Genomic DNA, 14,906 nt, shown 5'->3' on the forward strand with positions numbered 1-14,906 from the left:
AGTAGTAGATAGAATTGGCACTGTTGCCATGGTAAATGTAGACGATAAAATGTCCTACTACTAAATGGACCTTGAGGTGAAATTATTTTGGTATAAGGTTAAAAAACAACACTTTGAGCCACAACGTCCTTAGTGCCAGCTGCTTTACAGTTTGACAACAATATCCTGCATTAAATTCACTGTGTTACACTTTGTGTTTTAATGATGCGAGGGTCTTTGAAGCAGCCACACACGTCGACCAATCACAGAACGAGAAGAGAAATCCCTCCAATCACGACTCACTAAGGCGATATCACTTCCTGGTTGAGTTCCCATGCTTGTTTGTGCTTTCCACTGAGACCTGCACGCTTTATCGTAGTTAAAGTAAGTATGTGTGTATATAAGAACAATGTGACAAAGGAAATGTTTGGTCCACGATTAAGTTTGAGTGGTTTTAGCATGTGTACGTGGCGGCCGTAGAAACCATGGCACCCAGCGTAACATTTGTGTTTCGGGCTGTTAAAACTGTTTACATTTGTCCGGTGAAATCAACCATATTCCTTTATTTAATCATTTCCATGGGGGCGTGAAAACAATACTAGGTTACAGTTGGGAATAAAGAGATTTTATGCAGTAGTACGTGTAGTCCAGTTGAGTATTCATATTCAGTTGTACTTTAGTTCAATATGTTCATCTGTTTCTCTCTGTGTTAGTGTCATGAAAAGTTTAATACAGCAAATTAAGAAAAGCACTTATCCTTCTCAGTCTCTAAGGTTTATTGTCTGTCCATATAATGCTGCACGCAGTTCTTTAGTGACATGTTTTTGCTTGTAGGAGTAAATTATCTCATTATCTCATGGCTAAAGACAAATCTTTGAAACCAGACACAAATCCTCCTAAAAGGAAGAAGTTGAGCTCAAATGCCAGCGAGGTTCACGCAGAAGACATGATGAACACTAAAGAACAAAAGAAAAGGAAAAAGATGGAAGTGGAGGTGAGTTGTACAATCCCTTGCATCTGTGCCTGTTTTAGATGACACAACACGAAAATGCCTTTAAAAACCAAATGTTTATTTAATTCAGGAGGCTCCACATGTGACAGTCACACCAGCTGATAAAAAACTAAAAAAGGAAAAGAAACACAAAAAGAAACAAGCGACAGAGCAAACAGAGGTAAGAGTGTTAACCGTTTCCTTTTGTTTTCTTTGAAATGTTAAATCGCTTTATGTTGCTGGTTTCTGTGAATGCTCGGGTGAACTCTGTACAGAGGATCTTTACTAGTGCCGGTAATAACTCTCATGTACATCCAATTGTGTTCTAAAAACAATGTGCACAAAGGTACTGATAATCACAGTTTAGACCAGCTAAATGTGTTTTAATGCCTTAAAAATGCTGTAATTCACACTAATAAGTGAGTTATTGTGCTGAGTTGAATAGTTGAATTTAAATGTCAGAAAGTGCAATCAGAAATGTCTAAAAAGGCTGACATTTAATTTGATAATCTGATTTGTAAAAACACTTTATCCAAAATTCCCAAGGAATGGTATGCATGGACCTTTTAAATAGGTGAAGATTTTCCACAACAGTTTGAGTCCTTTCTTTTACATTGTCCTTTAATGATAACTGTCTTCACACTCATGGCACAGCGATGTTGTTCTGTAGTTTCTGTGTGACCTACCGCATGCAGTTGGTATTTATTTGAAGGGAGTATAACAGTTTGTGGAAGGATGTTGGAGCTTAAATGTGTGGACTGGCCTGGTCTGTCGCATATTGCATGGCTGCTTGTGCTTGCAGCTTGTACATAGATGGATCTTCCTGAGCCTGATCTGTGCAGCTTGACCCATCTGCTCTTCTCCAGGAGAAAAAGCCTCAGTTTCTCTTGAAAGGTCTCCCCGAGGAAACTGTAGATGAGCGGGTTCAGGCAGCTGTTTGAGAAGGCCGCCAGTCTGACAGCATGACCTGTCAAGGGGTAGTCCTGCCACAGTGTGCTCCTGCCGTCTGTGTCACCTCTCAGAAGGTGAACACTTATAAACACATTCTCCGGGAGCCAGCAGAGGAAGAAGACTAACACAGCTGCTGAGATCATCCGCAGGGATTTCTGCCTGCGAGGCCTCTGCTGTGGGCCGTGATTCTGAAGCACCCGTGCTATTCTCCAGTAGCACAGACCCAAGATGCAAAAAGGCAGCAAGAAACCCAGCGTCACCTCCAGCCACTGAATCTGGGTCACGTTGGCGAAGCAGAAGTGGAGCTCTCCGGCGTGCTGCCTTTGAGCAATAGCAAAAGGGAGCAGGGTGAACAAAGACGAGGACATCCAGATAAGGCAGCAGCTGAGGCGTGCGCGCGGCATGCTGCGACCTATGAGGCCAGTCAGTGCGACAAACCGGTCGAAGCTCATCCAGGTTAAGAAGAAGACGCTGCTGTACATGTTGAGCTGCTGGAAAAGGTTCATGAAGGTGCAGAGGCCGGCCATGTCGTAGTAGCCCTGCTTCAGGTTGAACACCTCGATTAGAGAGTCGGCAACAAGGGCGAGGTCGGCCACGGCCAGGTTCACAAAGTAGAGGTCCGGGGCTGTGAAGCGGCCCCTGTGGTCCAGGTTGACCACTAAGATGAGGATGTTCCCAATGAAGCCGATAGGAAACAGAAATATAGTGTAGATGATGGAGAGGAAGAGGCTAATAACATAATGGTGAGGGCTCTCTGAAGCCGCCTGCAGAAAATCTGAGACGACTGCCTTTTGTGTGTAATTTAGCTGTTTAACAGTCAAGTGATTCTCCATGATGCCTCTGTAGTCCACATACATGGTCATGTCCGGATTAAACCTTTGCTTTGACCTTGTGTTAAGTTGCCATAGGTCTAGGTTTTTCGTAGGTTTTAAGCCTCTGTGAAGTCCCTGGTGCCATCTCCTTCCTCTTTTATGCACTGTGGTCTTCTTGGATGTATAGTGGAGTTGATGCCCGCACTTTTTTCTAGACAGAAAGTAGAAGTTTGGTAAGTCAACAGCTTGTTTTCAGCTTCTTAGGACTTAGCTTTAACGTGAATTAATCTTTCTGAAGCCAAGTGTTCTGTGCATATTATCAATGAATGACAATAGATTTCAATGTAGTGTATATTATTTGATGGTCACTTAAAAACAACTTTATAATTTGTGATTAAACGTGCTGTGTACAACTTTCCGACTAGATGTCGCACTAGAGCACCAACACCAGCACCAAAAACAAACTAAAACTTAGCAAAGCCATCTTTGATAGTCTTTACACTGTTCCAGCAACAATCACTAACTCTGGTTTGGTCAAAATAAATTCTTAATTCACAGAGGTAGATGAGAAAAACAGCAGTGCCAGTTGTGGTCGATTGATAGGGGTTTTTCACTGGCTGATGCTGATTTATAGAGAGCAAGGCTGTCGAAGGCCGATATATATTACCCGGTTGATTCGGTTTGGAATCGGTCTATCACTAATATGCACGCGTGAAGTAAACAAAGTTCGAGCATCAAAACAGGGAGAGGGAGTGTGACGATTCTCTGCTCAGGACGCCTTCACTATATCTTTACATAGCAAATAGTTGTTTGCTGCTATATTAATGTTAAAAAGATAAAAGCATATAGTTAACTATAATCTTATAGCTCTGCTGTAACTCTTTGTCCTCAAAATCAGTCCAACTGCCTGCAGTTTAATTATTAAAGTTTAAGAAATAATGTTATAAAATGCCCTAAAGTAACCTTCTGAGGATACAACATTGTTATAATGGGTTACCCTGATAATCTAGGGGTTTAGACTAGCAGGGCTACTAGATTACTAGTTCCCTGGTTCGAGTCTGCGCAGGGACCTTTGTTGCATGTTAGTCCCGTTTTTGCGCTCTCCCTCTCTCCCTCTCTTGTTACCTGACCTCTCTACTGTTGATAATCTAATAATGGAATACAACAGCCCAAAACACTTACAATTGTTATAGGTGTTATGCTCCACTTACTGTGGAACAACTGTTGATACAATTGACAAATATAATGACAATTAAGTCAGTTGTCTTTGAAATAAAGTAATTTTGACATTTGCTATTTATATAAATAAATATAAAATATTTTAAGCTTACCTTAGTTTCCTTACACGGCATTGAAGGTTCTTCTAGTCCTCTCGGTCTATATGGTGGTGACTTTAAAAGCCGGTGTCACAGTAAATCCAGGGAAGAGAAGGGTTGTGGTACCTCCCACCAATTACAGCGAGTAACACAAACGCACAATACACACACACGCACACGTCAGGTCTTTAAGCCAAACAAGAAAACAATGTTTTTTAATTATAGCTTCACTTTATTAGCAACATGCTTAGTAGTCATATTGATCATCATCTGTATATTTTTACATGAAATTATCTATTCCATGTATAATTATTGTCAAACTGGGACACTGAGTCAACTTGTCGAAGCTGGCTTTGATTGTAGAATGTTAAAATATATAAATATGGGAGTCCGCGGCCTTTTAGCAAAGACAGAGTGAACAGTATATTTACACAAAACAAGATAGAGGACAGGTGGGGAGTCTTACTTGTTTATTTAGCTGCACTTTCGCTTTTTGGTTTTGGTTTGTAGGCACCTGTTTGAGACTATAGATGATTTAGCATGTTCTGTAATGCTTTGCATTGAATTATTCTGTGACATATATCTGTGACTTAAAGCATTGCCACTATGATTTTGCACATTTCACATGACAACCCGGCTCCTGTATACATTTTCCTGCTGGTCCCTGGTTTTGTGCCACTTTCTGTTGGCACCGATGCAATATGTGATCCATGCAGGTTGGTTATTCCTGGAACTGGTGCCCATCAGTTTCTTGAAATGAGTTGACTTGTCTGGCTTGTATTGGTTCTTGAACGGCTTTAAATATAATGACATAAGAATATTGACACTGTTGGCCTAAACTTAGAATCTGACTTGTTTCCTGTGTGGCATTCTGGGAATGGCAGAGTTTTTTTCAGGCATTTTTTCCAAACAGGCTTTTGTGTAAAACATGTTAATGCAAATCAGTTTTCCAAGAAAAGCGGGGCGGGCAAAGAGCAGGTTCAAGATGTATAAAATTGCACTTTCTACTGTCAGGAAGTCCTTTTTTAAATTGTCTTGTTCATGGTTTATTTATAAAAACTATATGAACATTATTATTAATAATAACATTGTTATTATAGTAACAGTAACATGTTGCACAATGTAGAGCAATTTTTACCCAAAAATTAAATGAAAAATAGTTAAGCAAACTTTCAGTCACTAGAGACACTAAAAAGGGAATTGCATGTATGTAAAAACAGTAACATTGTCACTCATAAGTGAAAAAGAAATAGCAAAAGCATTAAAGTTAATAAGAATACGTCTAATACATCAGATGTCAAAAGTCTTTAATTTGATGAATCAATAGAGTCCTGTTCGCATAGATGAGAGAGCGTTTGTCCTTTATGACTCTATGTCCTGCAGGGTGTCTGTGATCTCAATGTGGGGAGCTATGATGTTTCTGTTGGGCTGCGTGCGCCCTCGGCTTCGACAGCAGTCCCTCAGCTGCCTAAACACTCCGTGGAGACTCTCTCGACACGGCCTGTGCATGAACAGCACCAGCAGCAGGCTGGCGCTGCTCCCCGAGAACAGTACAAACTCTGCCACACTGATGAATGCTCGCTCTCGATGCCCCTTCCTCTCTGGCTGTGCTCCTCTCACTAGTGCCACACTGTAGAAGAGCTGGCAGAAGAACACAACCATGGTGACTGTCAGGAACACAGGACCCTCCTCGGAGCCAGAGAGGAAACGTCCTTTAGATTTCCACTGCCGGACGCAGCCACCTATTAGAAGTCCCGCTTGGAGGACGTAGGGAATCAAAACAGCCAGACACAACCTAGCAGCTGCATACGAAGCACCATCACTGACTAGATCCATAAAACACTCGCTCGTTTTCTGTAGACCATCTCTGGGTCCACGAAGCCCAGCCAGCAGCAGAGAAATCAGAACAGAAGTCAGGATCACCAGAGTCCCACAGACCCCAGGCTTCCTCAGCAGGGTGTGGGATGGTGGATCCAGAGTCAGCACATAAGCCATGAGCACTAAGACCAACAGGCCGCACAGAGACGCTGTGTTGATCGTGAAGGAGAGAGCAGCACAGCCCAAACCTGTGGTCCAGAGGTACTTAGGTCTGTAGGCCACCGCGTGGAGAGAGAGGAGCATGAGCAGCAGCTGGAAGCCACAAAAGGCCCAGAGCAGGCAGTCGAGCCAGGCTGGGCTTCTTTGGGCTCTGTAGGTGTGGATGAAGCTGTAGAGCAGGAAGAAGCTGGCGATGAAGCCCAACACAGCCAAGAAACTGTAGACATAGTTAGCTCTGGAGGTTAGGTCATTGGCTGCAATTTCATCTTCGGTCATAAAGAATGTTGAATTAGAGATGCCTGTGATGGTGGTGGTGGTGGTGGTGTTCATGATCGTGGAACTGTCAGAAAATAGAGGTGAACTCTCGGTCGAGTTCAGGCTTTCAGTAGACTGGAAACAAAAAGAAAAAAACCCCGCTGATGAGATCCTGTCCTAATCAACATCACTCTCCACTGTTTGTCAAACATTTCCTTCAATCAGGGAATGAACAGAGCTCTAGTGAACTATCAGGTTCAAGAAAAGATAATTTAGTTTAGTAGCAAGTATTTATCGCCTGGTGTCTGTAAATCAGCTGCTCTTTCAGTGCACAAAAACAAGTGGAAATACATTTTTAGAGCAACCTTGTTTAAGTATTTAAACAAATGTATCATCTATTTCTTATACATTTTAGACAGCGTTACTATTGCATTAAATGGGGTTTCCACAGGAACATACTTTTACAACATATAGTACATTTCCTGCCTATAGTATCTTAAAGTTGAGCTAAAATTTGAACTTATTGCAAATGATCATTATAGATCTCTAAAAATATAAACAGTGCTGACTAGCTTTTAATAAGAATTGTTTTCTTTCTGAAATCTACTCTACAACCCTGTCGGCTACTCTTTGTCTGTTCCCCTTTGAGGAACTCCCTGCGCAGTAAAAACACATGTTTCCACTTACCATTTTTTGCTTTCGTCACCCGCTCGTCTTCTGTTTTGTATCCACCAGCCCGACGCTGCTGATTGACTCAAAGCTCTAAAAACGATGCTCACTGTAAAGGACTTTTTATATTTCAATACCCCGTCAGCATACTTTCAAAATGACTTCGTGGCCATGTGATCAAAATCTTTTCCTCCCCTCCCTCTTTTTTTTTTCATCACCATGCAGAGAGAGGTCTGTTAAATCAGAGAACATACAGAGTCCCTTGTTTTACTTCCCCTGAGAGTTAAACACAGTATTTACGTTGTGTTATGGTTACTGGCTACAGCAGTTATACGGCTGTAATTTGGTTCTTTCTTTCTCTTTAGTTTTCACCTTGTTACAAAAAATATTTATTTTTCTCTGTGGTAGTTAAACTTTGCAACTGAAATCAGTTCAAACTTCACTCACATAACACCTCTTTTTATATATTTCTTGCACTGCAAAAAACTGATTAAACAGGTGGTTATTTTTGAACAAGGCAACTATGCGCAGTAGACGCATAGTCTAGAGAGCGTTTCGCATGCAATGCAGAAGGGATGTTGCACACCACAGTTGCCACCTAGTATAAATGAGTGTGATGCTGACCTCATAAGGCTGCAGATACAGGAAACGTCCCTCTGAGCTGCAGCGCAACAGGAAGTTTTCCAACCCAAAAGACACGTTTAGCTTTCATTTGTCTTTAATGCGCCGAACAACAACAAAATGTCATGTTTACGTATTCAAGAAAATGGCCTTTAATGTACACAAAGTGAAATGATTGTTCTAACATTTTCTTATCGTTCAATCACAGTCAGTGTGAGTTATTTAGGGATGTTTGATAATGGTTTCACAAAAACACAAGAAAATGATAAGGGTCTACAAAGGAAGGCCTGTTAATGTAGATAACTCCCATGAGTCCTTGTTTTGCTTTGTTGTGACAGATTTCAGATCCACCCCGTCACCCAGAGGGGACACATGAGCTGGAGGGAGAGGAGGACTTGACCCCCGAGGAGAAAAGGGTTCTGGAGAGGAAGATGAAGAAGATCCTGAAAAAGGAAGAAAAGAAGAGGCTTAAAGCTGAGGGAGAGACCTTAGAGAAAACTGAAACATCAGGACCAACTGCAGCTCAGCAGGCCTTAGATTACCTCACCTGGTAAGAGAGAGCACAGGGCTCCTGCTTATGATGAAGTCTGTATCCACATAACCAGGAAGCAAGATGTAAATTGCTCAAAAACACTGCATATATACAAAATGTACATTTATTTTTCACATTTTAGAGGACGAGTGTGTTGGATTTAGTGGCACTGTAGTTGCAGATTGCTTCACCCTCCCCTTCTAAGCGTGAAGCGTGACCACAAAACGCTCGAAAAGCCCTATCTAGAGCAAGTGCTTGGTTTGTCCCTTCTGGACTACATGGTTCAACATGGCTCCATGGAAGGCGACCCACTGTGTCTGTAGATTGAGAAGAGTTGTGCCTTAAGGAGCTTACAACTGGTTTTCACACCAATTCAATTCATTCACCACACTCAAACAACAGCCTCAACCATTAAACCATGCATGTTTTACTATGAATGTGTCAGACAGATATTGGTAATGGTTGGGGTTGTTGGTAATGGTTGAGGTTGTTTCAGTATGGTGAATGAATTGAATTGTGTCTTAAAGGTGTGAAAACTTCCTGTAGTCTGTCTCAACTTGAGACAAAAAAGCAGAAAGTCTGTGTTGCAAATGTGGGCCAATGAGTTTGACAGATCTTTGTTTTTGCCCAGATGGGTGACAATTTAAAGGAAAACCAACACAAACCTGAGTCTCTGGAACCCTCTCCATTCTGCCATAGGTGTTCAATTGATTTGCATCATTATCTCCTTAAACTATTCAGTGACCTCTTGTTTCCTGTATTAAAGCATCTGTCATGTTTCTCCACTCTTTCATTCAGATTTTTCCTTTAGTTTTCTTACCTGTCTGTATTTGGGAGCACTAGACTTAGACTTAGACAAACTTTGTCAATTGGATTTGCATCAAAATTAAATTACTTTACAATGGCACATAGCACTGCAGGAATAAAAGGGAGGCAGTATGTACAAAATAACTATGCATATATAAAAAAGAAAAGAGAAAAAAACTTTTGTATAAAAGACCCGTAAGATAATATATATTGCACAGTGTAGTTGCCTATGTAAAAGAAACCATAAAAAACTATAAAGCAACTCAGAATAAAGTAACTCTGTGGTATGTAGTACTGCAGCCCACACATAAAACTCGCACTGGTTTTGTCTTTGCAGCTGGGCTGAAACCCGTACAGAGTGGAAGTTCCAGAAGACCAGGCAGACGTGGTTACTGCAGCATATGTTCGACTCCGAAAAGGTAAAAATAATCTGCATTAGGGTTTGACGATGGGGGATTTTTTTCACAGCTGAGGTTAAGAGAGGGAGGTGCTGACCTCAGAGCTATGTCTTCCTGTTTGATTGTTTGTGAATTACACCCACTCTCTAATCTAAATGAATGTCTTTTTAACCAACATTTTTTGAATGTAGCATGGTTGAGCTGTACGAAGCACTGCTACAAACATTCTTGTAGAACAGTAGGATGAATTTGCCAGAAGTTAATTTCAGTATATCTGAATATTTTACCTCATTTGTGTAGTTCTTACACTATCAATCTTTATGAACTGCCCTACAAATACATTTAAAGATGCTCGCTTGTGCTGCCTTTTAAAATTACATTGTTTTAGATGTACAATATACTGTAGATTTATTAGAAAAGGATAATGGTTGGTAGAGTACTGAAAATCTATAACTTAGTAAAAGTAAAATTACTCCATAAAAAAACCTCAAGTAAAAGAAAAATGTACAGTATAAATTACTCAAAGTTAAGTAACTTAATTTAAATATAAAGTAAATATTTGTTTAGGGTGTATAACTACTACAACTATGAAAGTAATGTTAGCGTTGAAGTTGGCATTACGTTAGGTTCACTGCTTTCTAAATCACACCATTTTAAAAGCTTACTGGCCACAGACCACTAGTTACTAGATGAGTTAGTGTCATTATCATAACATCAAAGATTACCGTTTCACATGAAGGATTAACATAGCTAACATTTGCTTGCTAACTACATTTTCACCTACAGTATATGCAATTTATATATACTTCAGTGTGCTTGAAGAAGAGGAGTTTTTAAAAGCAAAGAGCTTAGCACAGCAAGCACTTCACCATGTAACTGTTGTCTAAATTTTGGTATAAGAAGTGGTAAGGGAATGTCACTAGATGCTGCCTCCTGTACTAGTTTTTGCTCCTTCATCATCGCATCATGGTCAAAAGACAGGTGGTGATTATTTTTCTTCCACACAGCTGCAACTTGGCGTCTGCAGTAGAGGTGCTCATCACTCGCTCCCCCTCTACACTCAATCCCTGCATTTAGAGCAGACAAGTTGTGACAAAGGTTTAAATGGCAAATGTAGCAAAGTAAAAAGTAGAAGTACAGTTTAAAAAGTCCTTATAAAATACTTTTTTACTCATGTGCGTTACTTGAAATCCATTACAACCCACCACTGGACAAGAGCAATTATAATATGTGAAATGGACAGACAAGAGCATTCAAGTAACGTAATCATTTAAAATACTCGTTCTCAGATCCCAGATGAGAAGTTTCCCATACTGCTCCAGTACCTGGAGGGGCTGCGTGGAGGAGCCAAAGACACCACAGTGCAGAAGGCCTTAGCCCTGGTTGAAGAATCAGGACAAGCACCAGAGGACAAAGTTGTCCAACAGAGGGCGCACAGAGCCAGAGAAGCTATACAGCTGCTTTCCTGAACCCACCACCATCAAAGAAAGAGACACAAGTCCAACAAAAAAAAAAAAAGACTGAACCATGTTTGTTTTATCAGTGGACTGAATGATTGTCATGGTCTCAGGCTATGATTAAAACGTGTTGTTTTATATGTAGTTTTTTTGAAGGTTGCTTTGGGGAAAGGATAAGTTTTCTTTAAATTATCAGTATTGCGCACATTTTTAATTTTAATGTTTAGGTTAATTTTTCTTCTCAATTTCATGATGTTATTATATTGCCTATTTGTAATCAGTCACCAAAACATTTTATAAAACATGAAATCTCATTTTATTAATACATGTTACACTGTAATAAAAAGTAGTTTTTCACTACTTTTTCCAACTCCAAATGTTCAGAGTACAGCATCCAGTTTGACCATTTTGGACAGATGAGGAGAGATGTAAATCCAGGTAGATGATACAGAAAGCTTAGAGACTGCTGGAGTTAAAAGTCTCAGGAATGTTTGTAGTCGAGACATGTTTGTGCCTGTCAAAGCCCATAATCTGTGAAGTCACCGATGAGAATAACTTTTCTCATCCACTCAAAGTTTAAGCATGATTAACATGTTTTGGTTTTACAACTAACTTATCACAAAAACTCCTTCCAGCCTAACAGTTCATGTTTCATACATGTGCATTTGAGATTTGTATGTCTCTGGTTATCTACCAATTCACAACTCTATTTCCAGAACAGATATACAGTAGGTATAGGAGCAGCTGCCAGTTCTGGCTGCAGTTTCAGGGGGAATGTAGGGCCTCCTGTGCTACTGAGGCACACTGTAAGGTTACAAACTTTTTCAGGAAGGAAACTGAGACTCTATATGTGGGTGAAGGCTGTTTACATCACTTCCTGGATTTATAAAAATACACCCAAATACAGTAAACTTAATATTCAAAATACATTTAAATGTCTCTCACAGCCACACACATAAATAACACCACAAGCCTTTTTTTACATCCCTTTTGGTCTGACTGACACACACACACGCGAATACCAGTTATTTAATAAAATGTTTTGTTCTGTCCACTTTTTGAATTCCACTTGTACCCTTTGTAGATATTTTCTAATAGTGTCCACTACCTGGAACAAGGTGTTCAGTTTTTTAGGGCACCACTTTAAAAAAAATGAGAAAGTAGACAAATATGGTATGAGTACTTGATTACTAATGAGTTACTAATTCTTTACCTATAATGGTTACCTGTAATGGTTTTTAGGGACTCAATATTCTCTTTGTAAGCCTGCTGAAGCAAACGTTGAAACATGAATATATTAAACTTTTTATTTTCTCTTTAAAACCATTTTTTATTTGTCAACATCTTGCGTCTTTCCAGAGTTTGAGTCATTAACTATTACGATTATCCTTTCTGATGAAAATCCTGGAGAGATCTGGTCGACCGTCATGAAAAAAAAAAAAAAGGTCTTCAAAAGTCTGACAAGTTTGTAATGAACTAACAAGTTCAGTTTTTCCTCAGTGTCACTTGTTTAAATTAACCTGTAGTGCGGTCACCAGTGACGGAAATACTGTCCAGCAGCTGTCTTTGTCGCTCACACTGACCAACAAAGTCTTTAAAACCTGCTCAATGCACACAAATGGTGAAGGTGGCCTGCTCTGGGAGATGTTCACTGCAGATCAAAAAGGCCATTGTCTCCCCTTAGGTGTTGGTCCTTAACTTTTGTACTCACTGTGGTTTTTCCTTCATCTATGACATAAAGATATTGCATATAAATATTATTACACATTTTATAAAATTTAAAATAGTAAAGCAGGATTGTTGCCGACTTACTTTGCTTTGAATCAAAAGGAATATTGTGCTGAGTGAGAAGAGCGCGCAGTCTCCCAATCTCTTCTCTCTGCTTTTGGAAATCCTGTATGAAAATATATATGGAGAGAATATACAGTTTCTGTCACACACTTAAAGTAGTATTGTAATAATAGTACACATTTTGTAGGCTATTATTTGGAAGAGAACATAAATACACACACCTCTGTGCATTTCTGTAAAGAGTTGTGTGTTCCTGAATCAGCTGCAACTTCTGGCAGCTTTATCTTGACTTTTAGGCTCTTCAGGAGACCAGCATCTTCAAAAATATCCCTCAAAAGATTGTTGTATCCCTGCAGCAGACACACATTGTGTGTTAGTGGACAAGACCATAAGACACTGGAATAAAAATGGGAAACTAGTACGTTTAAAAAAAAAAGGGCTGAGCTTTGAGTTTTTAAATGTAAATGGAACAAAGGACTATATGTATTTGTTTAAATCATTCTGGGAACCCTACCCTGTACATGTACATGTACATCTATACATCATCATTAGCCTGCAAGTGATCAAGCCAGTGGTGCCGTTTTGATCTGTCAGCCACTGGTCTGTACCTGCTCAGTAAGAAGACCTTCATAGCGAGCCTGCTCAGCTTCATCCCATTCCTTTTGCAGCTTCTCACTCAGTGTCGGGTACACTTAAAAAGGAGCATACAAATGATAAGAAATCACTATCAACACTGACTTAACCCTGCTGACTTGTGCTGTCAGATTTTTCTCACCCAAAAGAGAATGTGGATGGCAAACAAGTGGGGTCTCAAAGGTTAGCGAGTACACACACGTACTGGGCTCTGAGACTTGAGAAAGCTTGCTGCTTGTACCGCAGACCAGAATCACCTACAGAAACATGACAAGTAACAAGTTACAAAACAAATTTTCTAGTGGTCTAATTTAATTGTGACAATGATTTTAAGTTGATAGGCTGATTGGATATGAACTGATAAGTTTGATGTTCAGGTTCCATTCATTATCTCCTAAATTGGTCTTATATTTAAGAAGAATCTTGTGGGAGCTCCTAAATGGCATTAAATGAAGAATATGCTGAAACCTTTAAAACACCACACACCTTTGTTTCCCTGTTTCTGGTCCCACAAGCATCCCCATCTCTCATCCACATGCCTGTGAATGTGTTGTTTGTGATTTCCCACTCCTGCCAGATCCTGTTAGGAACACACAAAAGGCTGCTCTAAAAACAAAAATACAGCCTATTTTGCAATCTTTCACATGGTAATATTTGCAATAAAAGGTGTCTGTAGGTAGCATTAAGTAAATGAACTGCATCTTACCCCAGTATCCCACTGTAGGCGTTCCATCTAAATGACTGCTCATGTTGGGTGATGTTGTGAAATGGACAGAATTCATATTTATACCTGCAAAATGACCAGGCACACAGATGTGTAATGCTTTTTCATTCTAGATCCAAAACAGGTCATTGTAGAGAGCCAGCAGAAATGGGGAATAAAAACCCAAATGTAAGGCTCAAGTGATATATGATGTAAAATACTCACATTGACTCTGTGAAACTGAAGCACTTTCCAGCAAGCCGCTGAAGATGTGTAGGGCCTTGAGGAAGACATTAATGTTGATATGATAAGTAATTAGTTGATCAACAGAAAATCTCTTGATAACTTTCAGTCAACATCTGCCCTTTTCCTTCACAACATTTAAACACAAAATGAAACAAAACAAAATGTAGGCTTTAAATTATGTGAAACTATTTTTTTTTTTTTTTTACCAGACACTGGATATGGGGTCACTCTAGGTTGTAGCCTGCTTCCCTGGGCCAGAAAGGGATTGTTCAACCTAAACACAGAGAAAATAAGTCAAAAAGGGGCCTAATGTCAACACGGCGCACACTGTGACATATGTTGTAGCTTAACGTACCCAAATGTGTTTGGCTCCTCTACTATTTTCATTTTACCGGCGAATCCATGGCTTACTGTAAATAAAACAAGTCAACATCAGACCCAATTGAGCTCAATGAACACACACCACACAATGTGGAGCATCTGGTTTGGTATTACTGCAACATAAAACGAAGTATACTGAGCTGAGTATGTAAGCACTTACTGAAAAGAGACACATAGACCATCCACAGCCTTAATAAAGGATGTATCCCGTTACATAAACAATCCATGGCTGATTATTGACTGACTAAATGTGTTATTCGTTTGTTTTCTAGCTACATTTCCTGCTTTGTTGGTCATTCGTCAGGTGATATGTCACGTGATGAAAAT

General features: G+C 39.9%; 4 protein-coding genes across 5 annotated transcripts; 1 reads left to right on the top strand and 3 right to left on the bottom strand.

Moving 5' to 3' along the window:
* The first annotated feature begins 285 nt into the window (after positions 1-285).
* On the top strand, positions 286-11,185 carry LOC118329412 (uncharacterized protein C7orf50 homolog). 2 transcript variants are annotated; one of them, XM_035663579.1, is made up of 6 exons: positions 286-363; positions 814-973; positions 1,062-1,151; positions 7,970-8,181; positions 9,308-9,389; positions 10,658-11,185. In XM_035663579.1, the coding sequence occupies exons 2-6, from the start codon at positions 836-838 to the stop codon at positions 10,835-10,837; spliced, it is 702 nt and encodes a 233-aa protein (XP_035519472.1). In that variant the 5' UTR covers positions 286-363; positions 814-835; the 3' UTR covers positions 10,838-11,185. The 2 variants fall into 2 exon arrangements, with proteins under 2 accessions (XP_035519472.1, XP_035519481.1); XM_035663588.1 differs by having other exon boundaries at positions 323-363; positions 864-973.
* On the bottom strand, positions 1,537-2,784 carry LOC118329377 (G-protein coupled estrogen receptor 1-like). The gene has a single exon (XM_035663532.1). The coding sequence runs from the start codon at positions 2,782-2,784 to the stop codon at positions 1,537-1,539; it is 1,248 nt and encodes a 415-aa protein (XP_035519425.1).
* LOC118329385 lies at positions 4,276-7,357 on the bottom strand. The gene is made up of 2 exons (XM_035663544.1): positions 7,029-7,357; positions 4,276-6,476 (listed from the first exon to the last, which is right to left on the bottom strand). The coding sequence occupies exons 1-2, from the start codon at positions 7,029-7,031 to the stop codon at positions 5,412-5,414; spliced, it is 1,068 nt and encodes a 355-aa protein (XP_035519437.1). The 5' UTR covers positions 7,032-7,357; the 3' UTR covers positions 4,276-5,411.
* Positions 11,186-11,320: 135 nt separating the features above from the next.
* Positions 11,321-14,895, bottom strand: gnptg (N-acetylglucosamine-1-phosphate transferase subunit gamma). The gene is made up of 11 exons (XM_035663566.1): positions 14,740-14,895; positions 14,554-14,608; positions 14,405-14,472; positions 14,178-14,232; positions 13,956-14,039; positions 13,736-13,829; positions 13,392-13,506; positions 13,225-13,307; positions 12,838-12,966; positions 12,638-12,719; positions 11,321-12,553 (listed from the first exon to the last, which is right to left on the bottom strand). Exons 1-11 carry the CDS (start codon positions 14,804-14,806, stop codon positions 12,474-12,476), a joined length of 912 nt encoding a protein of 303 aa, XP_035519459.1. The 5' UTR covers positions 14,807-14,895; the 3' UTR covers positions 11,321-12,473.
* Positions 14,896-14,906: the final 11 nt, after the last annotated feature.

Source organism: Morone saxatilis, unplaced genomic scaffold, assembly GCF_004916995.1.
Source record: "Morone saxatilis isolate NCDOM2014 unplaced genomic scaffold, NCSU_SB_2.0 Contig1, whole genome shotgun sequence".
Lineage (NCBI taxonomy): Eukaryota > Metazoa > Chordata > Actinopteri > Moronidae > Morone > Morone saxatilis.

What these genes read in the sequence shown, in the direction of transcription:
- LOC118329412 (XM_035663579.1), top strand. Translation starts at nt 836, where the DNA reads ATGGCTAAAGACAAATCTTTGAAACCAGACACAAATCCTCCTAAAAGG. An exon ending in GGAAAAAGATGGAAGTGGAG is followed by an intron (nt 974 to 1,061) that starts GTGAGTTGTACA and finishes TATTTAATTCAG; the next exon opens with GAGGCTCCACATGTGACAGT. An exon ending in ATATGTTCGACTCCGAAAAG is followed by an intron (nt 9,390 to 10,657) that starts GTAAAAATAATC and finishes ACTCGTTCTCAG; the next exon opens with ATCCCAGATGAGAAGTTTCC.
- LOC118329377 (XM_035663532.1), bottom strand. Translation starts at nt 2,784, where the DNA reads ATGACCATGTATGTGGACTACAGAGGCATCATGGAGAATCACTTGACT.
- gnptg (XM_035663566.1), bottom strand. Translation starts at nt 14,806, where the DNA reads ATGGATTGTTTATGTAACGGGATACATCCTTTATTAAGGCTGTGGATG. An exon ending in GGTCTATGTGTCTCTTTTCA is followed by an intron (nt 14,609 to 14,739) that starts GTAAGTGCTTAC and finishes TTTTATTTACAG; the next exon opens with TAAGCCATGGATTCGCCGGT. An exon ending in GCCTACAGTGGGATACTGGG is followed by an intron (nt 13,830 to 13,955) that starts GTAAGATGCAGT and finishes TGTTCCTAACAG; the next exon opens with GATCTGGCAGGAGTGGGAAA.